General features: G+C 59.7%; 5 protein-coding genes across 5 annotated transcripts in view; all 5 read left to right on the forward strand.

Annotated features, from left to right (window-relative positions):
• The window catches only part of LINJ_18_0620 (metallo-peptidase, Clan MA(E), Family M41), a gene marked incomplete at both ends in the record, with an annotated part of 1797 nt that extends 273 nt beyond the window's left edge, over positions 1–1524 (forward strand). Inside the window, one exon of the mRNA XM_001464841.1 lies at positions 1–1524. This exon is cut by the window's left edge and continues 273 nt beyond it. Within this exon, the coding sequence (XP_001464878.1) occupies positions 1–1524 (1524 nt within the window).
• A 1393-nt stretch (positions 1525–2917) lies between these two features.
• LINJ_18_0630 (putative 60S ribosomal protein L10a) lies at positions 2918–3562 on the forward strand (the record flags this gene model as incomplete). The annotated part of the gene is made up of 1 exon (XM_001464842.1): positions 2918–3562. One exon carries the CDS (start codon positions 2918–2920, stop codon positions 3560–3562), a length of 645 nt encoding a protein of 214 aa, XP_001464879.1.
• Positions 3563–6107: 2545 nt separating this feature from the next.
• On the forward strand, positions 6108–7796 carry LINJ_18_0640 (hypothetical protein, unknown function; the record flags this gene model as incomplete). The annotated part of the gene is made up of 1 exon (XM_001464843.1): positions 6108–7796. The coding sequence occupies one exon, from the start codon at positions 6108–6110 to the stop codon at positions 7794–7796; it is 1689 nt and encodes a 562-aa protein (XP_001464880.1).
• Positions 7797–8503: 707 nt separating this feature from the next.
• LINJ_18_0650 (putative serine/threonine kinase-like protein) lies at positions 8504–9319 on the forward strand (the record flags this gene model as incomplete). Its single annotated transcript, XM_001464844.1, has 1 exon — positions 8504–9319. One exon carries the CDS (start codon positions 8504–8506, stop codon positions 9317–9319), a length of 816 nt encoding a protein of 271 aa, XP_001464881.1.
• Positions 9320–13477: 4158 nt separating this feature from the next.
• LINJ_18_0660 (conserved hypothetical protein) lies at positions 13478–17404 on the forward strand (the record flags this gene model as incomplete). Its single annotated transcript, XM_001464845.2, has 1 exon — positions 13478–17404. One exon carries the CDS (start codon positions 13478–13480, stop codon positions 17402–17404), a length of 3927 nt encoding a protein of 1308 aa, XP_001464882.2.
• Between the last annotated feature and the right edge of the window lie 1687 nt (positions 17405–19091).

Below are 19091 nucleotides of genomic sequence, written 5' to 3' on the forward strand. Positions count from 1 at the left end.
AAAGGTACAAGGTTCTCCGACGTTGTCGGCATCCCGGAGGCGAAGGCCGAGGTGCGCCAGTACGTCGACTTCCTCACAGAGCCGAACAAGTTCACTCGGCTCGGGGCGCGACTGCCGAAGGGGTGTCTGCTGACGGGGGAGCCCGGCACAGGCAAGACACTGCTGGCCAAGGCCGTCGCCGGTGAAGCGAATGTGGCTTTCTTCAGCTGCAACGGTGCGGACTTTATTGAGCTCATAGGTGGCAGTGGCCCAAAGCGGGTGCGCGAGCTCTTCGAGGAAGCGCGGGCGGCCGCGCCGGCGATCATCTTCATCGACGAAATCGACGCCATCGGCTCCCGCGCTGGCAAGCAGGGCGGCTCCGTCAGCAGCGAGGAGAACCGCACCATCAACCAGCTGCTCGCTGAGTTGGATGGGCTCAGCACGAGCGCCGATCCCATTGTTGTGCTGGCGGCCACGAATTTCCAGGACAACATCGACAAGGCGCTGCTGCGTGAGGGCCGCTTCGACCGAAAAATTGCCATTGAGATGCCCGACCTCTCCGCGCGTCGCGAGCTCTTCGAGCACTATCTTAACCGCATCTGCACTGGTGACCCAAACGGCCGCACAAAGGATGAGGGCGGCAAGGAGCTGGCGCTAGACACTAGCGTGAGCAACAAGGCGCTGGCAGACCAGCTTGCGGACCTCACGCCAGGGCTGTCGCCGGCCACGGTGGCCACGGTCGTAAACGAGGCGGCGCTGCAGAGCGGAATAGCCGGTAAGCCGCTTGTGCAGCTGCCGGATCTGCTGGAGGCACTGGACAACACGCTTATGGGCCGCAAGCACCGCAATCGCCAGAGCGACCAATCGGCTCGCCGCACCGCGATTCACGAAGCCGGTCACGCTCTGACGGCGTGGATGCTACCGGTTGTGCAGAAAGTGCTGAAGATCAGCGTCACCCCGCGCGGGCACGCGATGGGCTACACGCAGCGCGCCGGGACTGAGTTTCACGAATATCAAACAAACGCGACGCTCTTCGCCGACATGGTGGTCATGCTCGGCGGCCGCGCCGCAGAGGAGGTGATGCTAGGCGACGTGTCAGCCGGTGCGATGGACGACTTACAGCGGGCCACTGACGTGGCGCTCAAGCAGATGCTGGCGTTTGGCATGAGCACACACACGGGGCTGCTGTCGTACCACCCTGATTACACTCAAGCAGGGCGGGACTTCACGACCTTTTCCAACGAAGCCCAGTACCGCGCTGAACTGGAGGCGCAGAAGCTGCTTGCAGCCGCCCACTCCACCGCCGTGGACATCGTCAAGCGTCACAAGGACAAAATGGAGATTATGGTGAAGGCGCTACTGGAGAAGAAGGAGCTGTCGACTCGCGACATTGAGGAGCTCTGGGGCCCGCGGCCATCGACGCCGACGGTGGAGGACATTGTGCACAAGGTCATCGAGGTGACTGGCAGCTACGCCGAGATCACCGCGACCGTTGGCCCTGCGGCGGCAGCGGTGGCGACACCGAGCATTGCGGGAGTGTATTAATAGTGATGAGGTGAGAAGGACAGCAAATGAAGGGCTTCTTTGCTCGCCTACGTGTGCGCTTGTTCTTCTCTCGTTGGGCTGCGCTCATTGCTTGCGGGTGTTTTCCCCACACAACGCATCAGACGCACGCGCTGCAAACACAACCTCAGGCGTCGGAGGTGGCGCACGCGCGTATAGCTGTTCTTTGCTTTTGTTGTTATTTTTGCCTTTACTGCTGCCTTACTTCGCTGTCATCGCAGTCGTCAGCGTCGTTGCTCGGCATGTGGCGTTTGTTTTGTTGTACGAAGCGGGTGTACGTGTATGTGTATGCGTCCGTGTGTGTGTGTGTGTGTGTGTGGGCTTGCACACCTGCACGTGCGTGGTTGGCTGGTGTGTCTATTCGTGTGTTGCGCGGCAGTGTAGACGCTGAGCACAGGAGAAGAGTAAGTGTGCGACAGCGAAGAGGAGTGGAGGAGGGTGAAGAAAGGCGAGGCAAGGCGAAGGCAGGTGTTCACACGTCAGGAGGAGAATCCAGAGGGCGTGCGTGAAGTGCATGCGTGATGCGTTGCGCTCAAGGCACTTCATTCTCTTCTCTCCCTCACCTTCCCCCCTCCCCCTCCCCTCCATCGAGCCTCCCGCCTCATCCCAAATGTGCATGCGCGCACACGCGCATCCTCTCTTGTCTGTCTGTGTGTCGCTCCTTCAGGCAGCGCCGCCTCTTGTCAAGTTATTCCTGCAAAGCACATACCCCCCCCCTCCCTTTCTCCATTACTTCACAAAACCCACGATCGCCTCCATATGCAGACTCGCGTACCTGGGCGCGTGCTTGCGTGTGTGCTTATCCCCCATCATCACTTGCTCGCCTGCCGATCATGATCGGCGGGACATGCACCTCTTCGATGCCTGCGAAAGGCAGAAGAGAACCCGCTGAGCGATGCGCGCACCCGCTGACTCGCCGTCATCCTGTCCCTTTCTCCCTCTGCTGTGCATCTACTCCCCCCCCCTCCCGCCCTCGCACTGTCTCTCTCCCCATACCTTTCACGCGCGCACGCACACACACACACACACACACACACACACACACACACAGTTGCCTTTCGCGCCACAGAAAACGCTCATGAAGAGAGCCACAACGCACACCGCATACTGATAAGAATCCAGAAGTAGCAGAGTCCAGTGTAGCTCCTTGCAGAACCCTTCCCTCCCTTCCCATCCGCCCAAAGCCCCCGTTGTTGTTTTGTTTTTGTGCTTTCCACGTTTCCTCCCTTCCCTGTAATCCACTAAGAACGCTTCGCGTTGTTTGTTTGCTTGTCTTTCTCGCCCTCGCTTATTCGCTTGCTGCTCGCTGTCAGCGGCGCACGCACCTGCCCACGCATTCGTAGTCACAGGCGCGTACATCTGCCACGTCACCAGCATGTCCAAGATCGCCCCGCAAACCCTGGTGGAGGCCATCCAGGCCGTCCTGAAGGTGGACAAGGAGCGCAAGTTCAAGGAGAGCGTCGATCTGCAGGTCAACCTGAAGAACTACGACCCCCAGAAAGACAAGCGTTTCTCTGGTTCCCTGAAGCTGCCGAATGTGTGCCGCCCGCGCATGACGGTGTGCCTGCTGTGCGACCTCGTGCACGAGGACATCGCCAAGAAGGAAGGTGTGCCGACCATGAACCAGGAGGATCTGAAGAAGCTCAACAAGAACAAGAAGCTGGTGAAGAAGATGTGCAACCAGTACGACGCCTTCCTGTGCTCTGAGTCGATCATCAAGACTGTGCCGCGTCTTGTGGGCCCGCACATGCACCGTATGGGCAAGTTCCCTACGGTGTGCTCGCCCAGCGAGTCGCTCACAGACAAGATCGTGGAGCTACGCTCGACCGTGAAGTTCCAGCTAAAGAAGGTGCTGTGCCTCGGCACCTGCGTCGGCCACATGGAGATGAGCGAGGAGCAGCTCCGCCAGAACGTCACGATGGCGATCAACTTCCTCGTGTCGCTGCTGAAGAAGAACTGGCAGAACCTGAAGTCGGCGTACATCAAGTCGACGATGGGCAAGCCGCAGCGCATCTATTAGGCAGGCCAGAGTCTGGGCGAGTCGCAGATGCTTCTCTTGTTGTTGAGGGTTTTCGGCGTCTTTGGCTTGTCCAGCACCCCCTTCGCATCAGCGCATGGCGCGGCGCGTGAACCGGATGTGAGCGAGCGTGTGCGCATCTGTACGCTCTTTTCTTGTCGGTGACGTCCCGTCTGTTTCTTTGTTGTTTTGTTTTTATTGTTGCGGCGGTGCCGGTGCGCCGAGACGGGGATGCGCGTGCCTCTCTGGCGCCACGCAACGAGGGCGAAAAAGGTTTCCTTCGTTTAAAACCGAATTTACTCTCTAATAGGGCTCAAGGGAAGCGGATGCTTGTCTGTCTGTCTCTCTCCGCTGTCATCATCAGGGAGAGTTCGTCGAGGATGTCGCGGTCGTTGCTTCAGCCTTTCGTTTTCGCTTTTCGCTCGGTGTTGCTTGTTCGCCATGGTCCACAGTATTTGCCTTGCCGGCGCGCGTGGGTGTGTAGGCGCATGTGTGCGTGCTGTGTCGGCTACGACGGCGCAGCCGCATCGGCGGAGGCGGCAATAACAACCAGCATTGGGGAGCGAAGCGAAACAACCGAAAGACGAGCATCACCGTCTCTATACTAGGAGAGTGCCTTAGATGGACCGAAACCCAAGAAGAATGAACGCACACCAGCGCAGAAGAGAGAGCGAGCGAGCGAGCGAGCGAAGGCCGGGTGGGGCGGCGGCGGCGAGACGGTCACATCGATTGCATCCTCCCCTCCTCACCGCCTCGTCTTGCGTTTCTCTCTTTCCTTCTTTTTGTTTTCGGCCCTTCTCTGCCACCTCCGTCCAACTCGTAACGGCTATGTTTTCTGTTACTTTCTTTTCAAGTGTATGTGTGTGTGTGTGTGTAGGTGTGTGTGCAGGTGTGTGTGCAGGTGTGTGTATCCTTGGCGTATGTGTGTGCGTTGATGTGCTTCTCAATACAGCGCCCTTTCCTCCGTTCTCGCCCCTCAACGCTCCCTCTCTCTCGTCTTCTCCAGTGCCACCATGCTTCCCCGTCCGCCGCTCCCCTTCTTATCTGCACCTCTCTCACTGCGTTCTCGTCGCGTTCTCGCATGAGTAGAAGAGATGGCCGTCATGTGTGGCTGCAGAGATGGGTGGGGTTCGTGTGTGCGCTTTTTCATGGGCGAAGAGGGACGTTGGCACTGCGCGGTGGCGGCGATGCGAGGGAGAGGCGTGTGGTGCAGTCGAAAGGAGCGAAGCACGCACGGACATCTCGTGATCATATATGACGCTAGAGGAAACTCCAGCAAGCAACGGGAGCGCGAAACCAGCAGATCCCCCCCCCTCCTCCTTGTCCCTGGCGAGCCAACCCTGAGCTTAAGGCAACCCACTCACTCTTTCGTTTTCGTACTTTTCTTGTTTCGTACACTTCCGCGCTACACCATGTATATCAGCGGAGATGGAGACGGGAGGAGGGCGAAGCCCCACGGGCATTGACGTGCGTGCATCTATGTGCTGGGCACCATCCCTCTCGCTCTATGTGCTTGCCTCTCTATCTCTTGATCGCATCTGAGCAACGACGTCGATTCGATCAGAGAGGGAGCGGGCGAAAACGCTAAGCAGGCAGACCAGGTGGAAGGGTGAGAGAGCGAGTCATCATATGGTGGCACGAATGTGCCATCAAATACGCGTGGATGGGTGGCTGTCTGTCGGGGACTCCTCCTCCTCCAAGTGATCTTCCTGATATTGTGTGGTGCTGTCATTATTTCAAGTGATTTCGACATGAAAGCCCCTCAAAAAGTCGGATAGAGGCAGACAGAGATGCTTGCAAAACTCTGTCATCTCCTTGTGGCGGTCCGGATGCCGCTGTTCTGTTATCTCCACGCGCGCTGCAGCACGCGTTTCGGACGCACACACGCCGGGCGAGGTGGGGCGGGAGAGGGAGGGTTGAGGAATATGCGAACCACTCTCGCGTGCGACCGTGTCGCTGTCAAGAGTTCGACGCATCTGAATCGGTCTATGTATAGCTCTCTCTTTCTCTACTCAGCGCATGCCTCCGTCTTCTCTCGGCGTTATCACTTCTCCCTCCCTCTACGCTTGATAAGCGCATATTTGCGTGTGGTGTCGCTTCTCGTGCGCTCCATACTCCTCTTGCGTACACTGTTTTCCTTTTCTTCGGCGACGGAAAGGCAGCGGCATCTCTTCTTGTCGTCTGCATCGCTCCAAGCATGCTTTCGAACGTGTGCATTCCACTTGATGCCGCGCACCCATAGATCTCTGTTCATGTGCATGAGCAGCGAGAACGCTGCCACCGCTGTTACACTCTCCTTGTGTTACTTGTTTTTCTTCTTAGATCAAGCCCCTGACTCTCCCTTGTCTGTGCTAGGCGTCAACCAGCGAAGCCTTCACAGCATCGTATACCGCTTTTTTTTTCGCTTGGTGCGTTGCGTCTAGCTCTGTGCTTCCTCTCTATCCACCTGCCTCCTTTCAGTCCTCCATCATCGCGGTGCTGCCACGCAGTCGCTTCCTCCTTATTGTCGTTCTGGTTCCCGCTGCTCCCACCGCCCTTGTCATTCCGGATGCGAGCCTACATCGATAGCATCTGCAACCGCAAACCACCTTCCAAGGCGCCGCAGGTGCGGCCCACGAAGAGTGCGCTGCTGCTCCTGTCTCACCAGGAAGCGAAGAGGCGACAACTCGGTGACTCTCAAGCGGACGGCTCCATTTCTGCTTTGAAGCGCCCGCATCCGCAACCGCGTGCGGCAGCTGCCAAGTGGCCCCTGAAAGCCGCTCCCTCGGTGAGGCCACCACCCCGCCCTCTTGCATGTCGCTCTCCGTCGCCACTGGCGCATGATGTGCTCGCTCGCACACCGGCCGCTTCCTCTGTGGCGGCGGCGGAGTCACCGTGGCACCCCCTTTTTACCTCTGCTTCACAGTCGCCGGCGACGTCACCGCGGCAGCAGCAGCGGCCGGCACGCCGCGCATCGGAAGAGGAGAGCGAAGCAGGTGTTACTCGAGAGGAATACTGGCCCATGTTGGCTCGCTCATTGGAGGCCGACAGGGAGACGCCCGTCGCAGTAGCGGCACACGGCGACCGCAGGTTGTACGACGAAACCGCGGAGGATGGCGAAGGCGGACACCGAAAAGCCGGCGTAACGCACGCCTCGGCAGCAGAGAGGGGTGGCTGTGCAAAGTTGTCGCCCACTCGTGCATGGCGGTCTGCATGGACTCCGTGGCATCCCCCGTCGCATAAAGTGCATCAGGATCTAGTTCGGAGCGACGCTGCTTCGCCGTTCCAGACTCATTTTCGCCTGCGGTATCCTTCGTCGTCATCGTACACCTCTCCTGCCCCACACGCGCGCTCTGAGATGGAGCCGCCGCGTGCACCGCGTGCATCTGCAGCGCGTCCATCTATGACAAGCGGCACGCCTAGCAACAGCAATCTTGCGGCTCTTTCTCGCCACTGCCCCACCTCCCCGGCAAGGGCGGTCGATCTGAGCGAACCCCCTCGGTGGTGTCACCGGGTCTCGGCACCTCAGCAGCAGCCGCTGGCAAGAGTGCACGAGAGGCGCGAGAGCTACTCCAGTAGCGCTCACTGCACGACCGATGCTGATGTAATCGCTGACACGCAGCGCCGGCCTGACTCGCCGCCGTGTCGGTCATCACTGTCGTCGCTCTTCTCCTCGGGTTTCTTCAGCCGGGGGCCTGAAGCGGCCATGCACCGCCGTGCTGGGCGTTACTCGACAGCAGCGCACCGAGCCGGGAACCCTTGCGCGCGTTTTCCTGCCACGGCGCAGAGCGCAGCCTCTTCGCTTACGGAGTCCCAGCAAGCGAGCCAACCGCGACCCGGCGCAGATTATCGCTGCCGTGACGTGAACAACTGCAGTCTGCGCGACTTGCAAGAGGGACTGTGCACTCGTCTGCAGAGACGTCTGCACGACCTCGAGACCTCGCCCTCGAGTAGCACCTCGCCGATGGACTGGAAAGCTGCTGCGCAAAGCACTGCATCAGCGCCTCTGCTCGCTGACACGGATGCGACGCTGCGCCTCTGGCGTGATACGCGGCGAGCGCTCCGGCAGCAGGTGATGCATCGCAGCGCCATTCACGATGTGCAGCGCAGCACCCCACTGAAAGGGCAATGGCCTGATGTCGAGGAGGGCGTAGTGATGGACGACGTTGTGCGCCGCATCCTCGCGGAGCGGGCCGCCTCGCGTGCATATCTACTTGCGGGTGCCGCCGCTGCGAACAGAGAGGAGCGCACTCGATGACGTTACACGCTTGTATGCACGCGGATGCGTGGATAGTCACGCAACGTTGATTTGCTCTGTCTCTCTCTCTCTCTGCCACACGCTCCCCTTCCCCGTTGAACGCCACCCCCCTTTCCGCTTCGCTGCAGCCCGACTCGACCAGTCCATGCCACGGCAAAACGAGGGCGAAGCGCCGACACGTATGCGAAGGTCTTCTGCTCTTGAGCTGTATGCGTGGGCGAGTCGGCATGGATCTGCATGTGTGCCACGTTGCACTTTGCTTAGCACCCGCGCGAGTTTGCTTGCATGGCACACAATGCGGCGCCCACGTTGGCTGCCTTCTTGTGCTGCGACAGTCACCTACCCTCCCCCACTCGCCCTCTCTTCTCCATCGGTTTTGCCACGCGTTCCGCGCTGCTACGCTCCGCGGCAACGTGTTTGACCTATGCGCTTTTCTTTGGTCGCCTGGCGCCTCCGTTCACACACCTTCATTTCCTCGCAGTGTCTCACTCGCTCTTTGCGTTTCTATTCTCGTGCACTCTCCCGGGCTTGTGCGTGCGAACGCAAGCTCTCCTCCTGGGCCTCTCTCGAGAACTGTTTCGTCGGCGCCATCATCACTACGACACCTTCTCATACTCTCCCCCTCCTCTTCACATGTTTGAGTAACGTCGTCGAGGACAGTCATCAAAGCCACATACACGAACAAGCAACTACAGGCAACAGCAACCATGGACCCATCTGTCATGGTGGGCCAGTACACGCTGGGCAAGCAGATCGGCTCCGGCAACTTCTCGAAGGTGCGACTGGGCACCGATCCGCAAGGCCGCACATGGGCCATCAAGATCGTGGACAAGCGCCGCCTAAAGAAGGAGAACATGGAGGACCAGATGCTCCGCGAAGTCGCCATCATGCGCAGCTTGCGCCAGCAGAACGTGGTGAAGCTCCAGGAGGTGCTTCAGTCCTCTAACCATTACTACTTAGTCCTCGAGCTGGTCACAGGCGGCGAGCTGTTTGACAAAATTGTAGCCGCCAAGCGCTTCGACGAGCCGACGGCGCGTCGGTACTTCCACCAGCTCATCGCGGGCATGTACTACTGTCACTCGAAGGGCTTCGCTCACCGCGACCTGAAGCCGGAGAACCTGTTGCTCGACGCAAACGGCACACTGAAGATTTCGGACTTCGGACTCAGCAACCTCCAGCAGGATGTGCTGCTGCAGACCATCTGCGGCACGCCAAACTACGTTGCACCAGAGGTGCTCATGGAGCGCGGCTACAACGGACTCTCGGCGGACATCTGGAGCTGCGGCGTGGTGCTGTACGTGATGCTGGCAGGACGTCTGCCCTTCGAGGATCGGAACATGAACGTCCTTCTTGGCAAGATCGAGCGGGGCGACTATCAAATGATCCGCCACATCAGCGACCCTGCCAAGGACCTAGTCGCGCGCATGCTGACCGTCGACCCGCGCAAGCGCATCTCAATGGAGGATGTCATCAACCACCCTTGGTTCCAGATTGACTGGAATCCGAGGCTACTCTCCACGTAAGGTGTGGCAGATCACGGAGAAGATCGGGAAGGGGAATGAGGCCCATAGAAAGTGTGAGCGACATGATATGTCGGTCCTTGTCAACCTTACCTATCATCCCGCTCATCCTGTTGTCATCGTTCCGACTTGGGGGGGGGGGGCTGCTGTGTCGGCAAGGAACCAATATATTTCCCCCGAGCCCGTCTCTTCCCTCCCCCAATCTTTGCGTGCGTACGTGCGGGTCTCTCGACGTGCATCTTCACCCCCTCCCGTGTGGACCCCTCCTCGTCGTCATTGCACGTGGCTTCGCGCACATCCTTCCCATGGCCTGCGGTCGCCCTTTTCCCTTTGGCATGTCTTTTTGACATTTGCGTGTGGGCGTGTGTCACATGCCGCGTCGTCCGCACACATCCCCGCCACCGTCACTGCCACCACCCCTCACCCCGCGCTTCCGGCGCACACCTCTGCACTGTCCCTGTTTTGCTGCCTCACTTTCCCACCCCCCTGCAACGGCATTCTGTGATAGCTAGCTCGCCATTTTTGTATTCGCCGCGTCTCTCCTGCTATTACATGTCAGTAGGGAGCTGTATGTATGTCTGCGCCTGTATCTGTGGATGGGGATGCGTGTGTGTGTGTGCATGTATGTCCAAGTTGTGCTGTTTGTCTCCCTTCTCTTCCCATTGTGACTAACTCTTCCTACTCTTCCCAGCCCCCCCCCCACCACCACACACACACGCCACGCTACATACACACACATCCGTCCCCTGTCTTGGTCTCTTTCTTTTTCTGTTTTTGTGAGGAGGAGCACGTGTAGTTGATGTCGACTGCGGCCCTGTCGCCGTCGTCTCCTTCAGCACCGCTGTCCCCTTCCCCCTCCTCCCTCGTGCAACCTTCGAGCACCCCCCCCTTCCCCTCCCTACTTCACGCACACAAACACACATGCACGCACGCGCACCCTCTCGTTCATAGTCACGCGCGTGCTTTTTGTTTTCGCACATCGTCGTTGTTGTTGTTCCGTTTTGTTTTGCCGTTGGGTACAAGGATGTACATGTCAGCTATATATGTATATATATATATATATGCATGTGTGTGCGTGTGCACAGCTTCTTTTGGCGCTGCTGTCGGCTATTCCTTTGCGTTGCTGCCGCCCGCAGGGCTTCTGTTTGCTGTTTCGTGGTCATGTGTGACTCAGATGTGGAATCACCTTGGCTTAGTACTTCCGTTGTTTTCTGTTAGTTCTATGCTTTGCGTTGGTGGATCGGCGTGCGTGCGTGTGTGTGTGTGCTCAGTCTTCTACCTGTACAAGGAACCAGCTGGGTCAAGCCAGCTGCTTGCGCACTCTCACTCACAGGCCCGCGCCTCATACTCGCACACCTCCATCAAGGAAGAGGTCGCTGGAAGGTGGCAAGGATAGGCGTGCACTCGCACACATACTCACGCGAACAGAATGAACAAGCAGCTCTCGCACTCCGACGTGGGCGACTCTCCTTGTTCTCTAAAATATTTTGTGCTTCTTTGTTTATGCTATAGTCTGCCAAGCACCAGAAGTGAACACGCAGAAGGTTGGAAAGGGAGGTGGGCGGGTGGTTCGACGGTTATGCCGGCAGAGACAAAATTTTGGATGTGTTGTAGCGTTGCATCTTGGTCGCTCAAGACGAAGCCCAGGAAGGCGCTGTGGGTGTAGAGAGAGGGGGAGAGATCGAGTCCGTGTGCGTGTGCTTCATACCAAACAAACAAAGAAGCAGAGAGAGCGCGCGTGTGCACATCATCATCATCATCTCGCAGTCACCTACGCGCAGTTCCACTGTGTTGGCTGTGCAGCAACCTCTCTCTCTTTGCTTGTTTGTTGTTGCTGCGTTCAGCACTCCTGCACCCACGCACACATGGCACGATACTTTTGGCTCCCTCCAGGTCATTTCCGATCTCCTCCTCCCCACCGCCCGCCCCTCGTTTTCACTCCTCTCCGTTCAGCGCTGTCGGCTCGTCCCGCCCTCCCCACAACCGCCCCGCCGCTGCCTTCTCACGGTATCCTTGGTCAGTGGTGTATGCTTGTGTGGCGGTGGTGTTTTCTTCGCCCTCTCCCCACGCCGTGCCTCTCCTCATTTCTCTTGTCCATTTCCCTTTTGTTGTTGTTCGTTGTGCCACACGTTTTTGGATATGTGCATGTGGCTATTCCTCTATGTCAACTGCATTCACGACGATGCCCCCTCTCTTGCCTTTTCTTCGCACTGTTTTTTTTTTTCGTTTTGCTGGATGGTGTCGCTCCTGTCGTTGTCCGACTTGCTCATAGTATATATTTATTTATATTTCTTTGGGCTCTTCGCCCACCCCTCCTCCCCCTCCCGCTTCTCTCTCTCTATCCCGTTATCATGTGCATGCCGACATCCACACACGTACAGACTGACCGATGCGCAAGAACGAAAAAAAGTTTCTTTTCAGCACGCACATCGCATTGTACGCTCGTTCCTCCCCACTTCTTTTATGGTTCCCATCTCTCAGTCCCGCACCCACCCACCCCCCTCCCACACACACATATGTATATGTGTGTGCGAGAGACGGCTGTGATGTGGTCACATCTCTCTCTTTGCGTGTCTGTGTGTGTGTGTGTGTGTGTTCCTTTAACTTTCTCAGCAACAGAAAGGAAAAATAATTCGCCCCGAGGCCCTCACCCTCAAGACAAACAAGGCGTAGAAGCAGACAAGTCACAGAAACAGACGGCAAGTGTGCGCACCAACGCTCACGAATATGCTGGAGTAGCAGGCCTCGCCTTCCGCCCTCCTCCTCCACACCCTCCCGACGTCGCCATGCTTCTTGGCGCTCTCGCCCCACACTGGTTCGCAACATCCTCCTCTCTCCGCCGGCCCCTCTCTCTCACACACACAGTGTATTGTGCAACCTCGGTGGCTTTCGCTTTCTCCCCCCTCCCTCCGTTCTTCACTTGGTCTGCTCTCTAACCTCTCCGCTCCTCCTCTTCCTCGGCATTCTTTCGGGGCGGGGTGCAGGCAGACAGACATACACGCACGCACACACACGTGCACAAGGGAAAGATCATCTTCACCCCTTCTCTCATTGTACATATATATATACATATAACAATAACTGTTACACTCACCAGCAGATACTAGACGAGGTCTTGTAGAGTGGGCCTGTGCTGGACACCGTGAGGCTTTTCATCGCTCTCGCACCCCCCCGCTCCGACCACAAGACTACCCCCTTCCCCTACCCCTACCGTCTCCTCTTGTGTTGCTGTTGGGGCTCCGCGGTCTCTCTAGGTGCTTTTTGTGTGCATGCGTGCGTTAGTTGTTTTAATATCGAGCACGTCAGGAAAGACGCTTGAGCTTTGTGTTCCGTGTGTGTGGGTGTGGGTGGTCCGTGAGTTGGTATCCAGCCGGCCTCGGCCCCCCCCACCCACCCTCCCTCCTTCTCCACTTTTCTGTTCGGCTCTCCTTCTTTATCGATCTCGCTGCGTCTTTTTGGGTGAGCGTGTGCGCCGTCTGCAGGTGTCCTGCCTCCTGCCTCCTGACTCCTGCCTCCGACCCGCGCCACCCCCACACCAAATCTCTTTCAGTGTCTTGGCTGTGAGGGTCCTTGTATTTGGTTCTCCGTTCCCCATAATTTTTTTATGTTGGTGTCTGTATGCTGCCCCTCCCCCCATCTCATCCCATCCCATCCCACCTGGCCGCATCACCCGATCCTTCTCGCCTTCTTTTCTCTTACTACTTTCCGATTCACTGACGTGCTGAGTTGCCTCTTCTCCTTTGTTGTCTCCACCCCCTCACCCCTCACACTCACATACACGCACACGCACGCGGACGCACTGTGGTTGGTACTGTGCAACTGAGGACGCCCACCAACACACGAGCGTGCACAGGCAAAACGTAGCCCTGTGTCGCTGCCGCTCTTGGCGACTCGCTCCGGTACCTCTCCATCTATCGATACCGGGCCTTGTGTGGGCAAGTGGCGCCGCAGTTGTTCGCCGTTTTTTGGTTGTTGCTCGCATTGCTTGGTGGACGCTCGGATCTCTGCCGGTGCCGTTCGTGATTGCCGCCCCCATCCCCTCTCTCCCGCGCGTGTGCACATCCTTTACCTCTCTCTCTCTGACGCGCGAGGCTGTCGCGCTGGCTGTTAGCCTTTTCGTTTGCTTTCCTTTGGAAACATATTGAGATTTCTTCCCTGATCATGCAGAATATCACGGCATCTTCGCCGTCTCCGTACGCCGGCGGAGGCCACTGTGGGGATCACTCGAACCGCGTCGGGGACGCTGCGACGGCCGCCTCGGTGTTTCGAGACTTCACATGGTATAGCGCGACGCTGCTCTCGCACCTATTCGTGCTGGAGCACGCGCAGCTGGAGCGGACCGCGGCAGCCGAAGAGAACCGCCGGCGTGCTGCAGCCGCGCATAGTCCTCAGCTGCTAATGAGCGCCGCCTTTGAGTCGCTGAACGCGTCCGTTGTTGTGGCGTCTGCGTCCGCCGCCGCAGGATCAGCTGGAGCGACTTCAAGGGAGATGGGTGACGGTGGCTCCATCGGTCGCCAGCTGGATCTCGAAAGTAACAAAGCCGGCGGTGACAATGACAACAGCCAGAATAGTGGCGCCGCCGCTCTCTCGATGCCGCCGCTGCCACCGCCTGCAAGCGATGAGTCACAGAAACTGCCGCATCTTGTCACGCAGCATCGGCCGCACGTCTTGATTGGGTTTGCCGCGGTGGGTGATGCCACTGCAGTGGGTGCGGGGAATCCGATGATAGCTGACGCTGCAACGCGATGGGTGCCTCCGCAGGCTACCAGGGTTGCAGGGTCGTCAGCTGCCTCCCCTGCTGCTGCTGCGGCGGCGGCGACGGCTACAACAACCACGGCCAAAACGAGTGCACCGGACAGCGCCGTCACGTCGCTGCTGGCTGTCTTTGATGCGTACTACTTCCCTTCGGAGCTCTTTGACGCAGCTGGTCCGGCTGCGTCCGCCATGGCCGGGCAGCAAGGTGAGAAGGCAGACAACCTTTTGCTCCCGGATGCTGGCGCCAGTGCCATGCATGTAGCAACAGATGGCGCGGAGCAGGTGCATGGAACGGGCACTAGCTCCGCCGGAGCCGCCGATTCGGGTGCAGGCAGCGGCACCGCCGCACCTCGAGTAACGGCAGAAGCGCTGCGCGAGGCCTTCCATGATCTCCTGGTGCTGGGTCAACGCTGCGCCGTGTTTGCCCTCACGTACCGCGGCATTGTCGGCTGCGGCAATGATGCAGCGGCAAGTCGCGCTTGGCTTGGCAGTGCAGACGTAGAGGGTGAGGACGACGCTGGCCACCACTACTCTCCTAACACTGATGGCGAGCATCTGTCCACTACCGCATCCACCGCTAAGATGCATGATGCGGCGGGTGCGGGCTTCTCGTCCGAGGATGACGCCAAAGCGGACGAGGCCGTGCAGCAGGCAGCTTCCGCGTCGCTGCAGTTTCTCCTCCAACTCGCGTGCAGTTGTCCGTGTGCCCCTCTTGCGTACGCAGCCCAGCTTTGCATTGCCTATGCGCTTGCTGCGCGGCCGCCGCCGTGCTGCGCGACCGGCTGGATCGCACGGCAGCAGCTGATGCGCTACTTGCCAACGCTGCAGCCGCAGTCCCGCGCCGTGCCCGCGACGGACGCAAGCGCGAGCAGCACCGCCGTTGGTGGGCCGCCGCCACACTGCGGCGTCGGCGGTGGCGGTGGCTCGATAGCGACAACGAGTAGCAGAAGCGGCACCAAGAGCAAACACATTCCCACCACACAGCACATGCGACCGGAAGATGCGATGCTGTGGTTCGACTCCACTGGCGCGGTGCACTTGATGACTGCTGAGCGCTGGTGGGACGCTCAACAGCAGCACGCCGCCACGTGCCTCGCGTACTGCGGCCCGCTGCCGGCGACCACCGCCCTCCCAACCGTGCAGCGCCTGCTCATGGAGGAGGAGGCATACATGGGCCCCAACGGCAGCGCCGCGGCGGTGCTCAAGTCCGTGTTGGAGGCGGTCTCGGCTGAAGTCTGCCTCAACGCCCGTGCCATTTCAGGCTCCCCGTCGTCGACGGTGCACACGTCTTTGCGACGGCGCCGCGGCGTGCACCGCGGCGGTGGGGCCAGTGCTGGTGGGCGCCGCTTGCTCACCGGTGACGGCGAAGAGGACGCGGCTGACGGGCGTGTGCAAAGCGGATCCTCGACGCTTTCTGGCGCATGCCGTGTGGTGGGAGCGGCCAGCGGATCAGTCGCCTCCATGGGGCGCGCGCAAGGGGCCGCTGCTGTCGGAGCGCCAACTCGCTTGTCGAAGGCGGCAAAGCGGCGCCGCGCTCTCTTGTTCGCGCTCGCTCAAAGTCACCTGCTTCCTCCGGTGCAGCAGCTCGCGACGTCCAAGACGCTTCTCTATGGCGTGTTCACCGATGGCGGGGAGTGCCCGTCCTACTACAAGCTTCTCTCCCTATACCCCGACGTACTCCGCGCGCACCACGCAGCACTGCACTACGTCCTTTACGGGGACGGCCCGCTCTTGGTGGACATGCGGCTGATGATCGCGGTCATGGCAGCGAGCAGGCACCGCTGCGAGTACCTCGTGTCGCGCTTTTCGGCTCTGCTCTTGCGCTACGCGGAGGAGGCGATGTTAGAGGAGTATGTGGAAGAGGACGACTGCGGCGCTGGGAACGGGAGCAGCGCGCTGCGTGGTGGCCATCAAGGTCGCCTCTACAGGAGCAGCAGCAGCAGCAGCAGTGGTGGCGCGCGCGGCCATGCGGCGTACAGTCGCAGAGATGCCGCGGATGCGTACGACTACGACAGCCCCCACTTTGCGGGCCCGTCGGCGTACCCGCGGCAACAGAAGCATCGGCACAGTGACGAGTCGGTGGCTGGCTGCTTTCGCGGCCAGTCACGCCAGCGTTGGATCACGCACGGCCCGCCGGCGCGGCTGCGCGCCGTCCAGCGCTTCATCGCCCTCGCTGCCCACACGCCGTGGACTCTCAGTGAGGTGGAGATTCGAAACGTGCTGGCCTGCGGTTGGACCGTTCCGGAAGTGTTTCAGCTTGTCGCCATCGTGGCGCAGGTAGTGCCGCTCTGCGGCTTCGTCATGGGCCTCTTCGTGCCAGCAGAGCCGTGGGCTATGACGCTGCTACCGCTGGAGGTGGTGGAGCGGCTGGGCCATCGCGCCGTGACTGAGGACGCCCTTGCCGGGCCTCTCGGCGGCAGTGGCGTCTTGTCTGGCGGCATGGCCGGGTGCTGTCCCGACCCCGCCATCTCACACTGCAACAGCGGCGGTCGAGGCGGCGGCGACGAACGCGGTAGCCCGACCGGCGGAGCAGCACGACCTCCGCACGCGGATGTGTACCGTAGGTTTGCTGGCGACGACAACGTGGTCAGCGAGCAGCGCATCAAGGGCGGCACCACCGCCGCCAACCCGCCCACGCTGTGGCGCAGTCGGTTCACCTGGAACGAGGTGGGGGCGACGTCGATGGAACAGTATTATCCCGGCGCCGCCACGCTTCTCAATGAAGAAATCGAGTGCTACCTCGACGTGGTGCGGCAGCTGACCAAGGCGGATTGTGTGGGGCTGATGAGCCCCGACTACGACCCCTCCTACGCTTTCCGCTCCCTCCAGCTCTACGTGCAGAACTTGGTCGGCTTCATGGTGGAGGACTATTCCTACAACGACATCAATAAGGTGCTTCGGCGTCCGGCCAAGTGGTTTGCTCAAGTGCTGACGATGCGGCCAGAGACGCTCTCTCGCAGCGAGGTGGTTCGCTGGTACGTGCCGACGACCCCGCCGACTGGTAAAACATCTGATATGAGCGCCGAGTCGTCGCTCGTGACGCACCAACTGAAGCGCGAGATCGAGCTGCTGTCGGTCGTGGACAGCGCACAGGGTGGCCACCGCGGCGGCATCGAGTCGGCCAGTGCCCACCAGGATAACGGCGATAGGCCACCCCCCACCCCCACCGAGGCAGCCCGCGATGCGGCTGAAGCGGAGGCCCTGCAGACAGCCTTGACCCTTCAGGACGAGCGAGTGCTGCTGCTGATCGCACTCGCTACGATGGAGGCCCGCAAAGAAGGCCTTCTTCACATTCTTCTGCGGCCCTTGTGTGCGGTACTGAACAACATGTGAGTGGCGGTGGCGGCGGCGTTTTGCGGTGGGTGACCACGACTACGTGTGTGTGTGTGTGTTAGCGAGTGGGCCTCCCCCTCCCCCTCTTTCTCCGGTGGAAGTCCATCATTTGAGCCCCTGATGACAGAGGAGGGACACACACCTCCGCGCGTGGCACCTCAGGGCCCAGCGGCCCCGCACCCTCTGTGTGGGTGGAGGAGGCCAAAGCAGCCCTCCTATATCCCTGCCAAATGCCGAACCACTTGAGGTGGTGACCGGGCCAGGTGCCTACGACGTAGGGGGAGGCGAGTGCGATGCATCCCTGCTGATGTGGGCGGCCGTGCCCTGGACGGCGTGGCGTCGGGGCGACCTGCGACTGTGAACAGGTCTGTGCCCATCCACGTGATGGGCAGAGCTTCAACGGCTCTCGACCGATTCTCTCACGCCTGGCCCTCAAACTGCCTAATGGTGCCGGTAGAGCCTGAGTGTCACCGCGAGAGCGATGCATCAAGGGTGACAACCAGCATGGTGGGGGAGCCGCTGTGAGGCGACCTGCGCAATTCGGGATGGAGGGTGGAGTTTGAGGCAGGGGTCGTGCTCTCAGATGGCTGAGCCAGCACATGGTTGTAACACGTGTGCCTAGGGTTGCCTCGCGCCATGCGAAGTGGACCCTGTGAGAGGATCGGTGCGTAGAGTAGAGTTGAACTCATGCACGCTGGCAGCGAAACGGGCAAGTTGACGGTGACTACATACAGTTCATCGCCACCGCCACTTGGGACTGTGCGCGGGAGGTCGTCAGGCCTGTCCCCCCCCCCTACACACACACACACACACCACCCTCCTTCATGCCTGCTCTGCAGTGCTTACGTATAATTCGCATGTGTCTTGGGCTCTGCCTTTCCGGTAGACGTGTTCGCGCTGCGCATATCGTTTTGTCTTCGCGGTTTCTGTTTGGTATGTATGCATGTGGCTGTGTATGTGTGTGTGTGTTTGTGGTTGTGCCGGTTTTCTATTCGCTCCTTACACCTTCCTTTTGTAGGGCCGAAGTGTTTAACAGCAACGAAGAAACGCAAGAGAGATCTCCCAACGGTTGATACGAGGCCTGCGGTGCAACGCGGGGCGATGCCTTTGCCAGCTTCGCCCGTACTGTCCTTGCACATGCGGATGCACCGCCTTAGTCCCGGATGAGGGAAGCGCCTCTCCGTCGGACCAGTCGCGTGAATGCTTAGCAAAGGCGCTGGCCTTCGCGTTCCGCTTCAGTCCTCTCCGCTGTCGCTGTATTCTGCCCGCGTGTGCACTGATGAGTGCATCCAGTACACAAAGGTAAGGCCAAAAATGGCCACAAGCTCGTACCACTAGCAGCGAGATGATTCGAGGCACACGCACCGACATCAACCGATGCGACGGTGTGCGCAGTGCGTACGCTGCGTCCTTCAGCTACAAGAGCCTTACATTCGCTTGTGCCTCCCTCTTTGTTGCGCTTCAACTCCTCCTCTTACCTGTGACCATGCGCGCGTGTGTCTGCATCGGTTTCACTACAAGCCACTCTATACCTTCACGCCTGTCTCTTGTTCTGCCCCATCCTCGCGCACCTCCCGCGCTCTACGCGCATGCGCACACATCTCACTCAGCTTCCGTTGAGTTACTGTCGCTCTATCGTACTGCCTGCGTGGGGGCTGCGCTGGATGGCAGGCTAGTCGCCCTTCCG

The sequence above is a fragment of the Leishmania infantum genome, chromosome 18 (assembly GCF_000002875.2).
Source record: "Leishmania infantum JPCM5 genome chromosome 18".
Taxonomy (NCBI): Eukaryota; Euglenozoa; class Kinetoplastea; order Trypanosomatida; family Trypanosomatidae; genus Leishmania; species Leishmania infantum.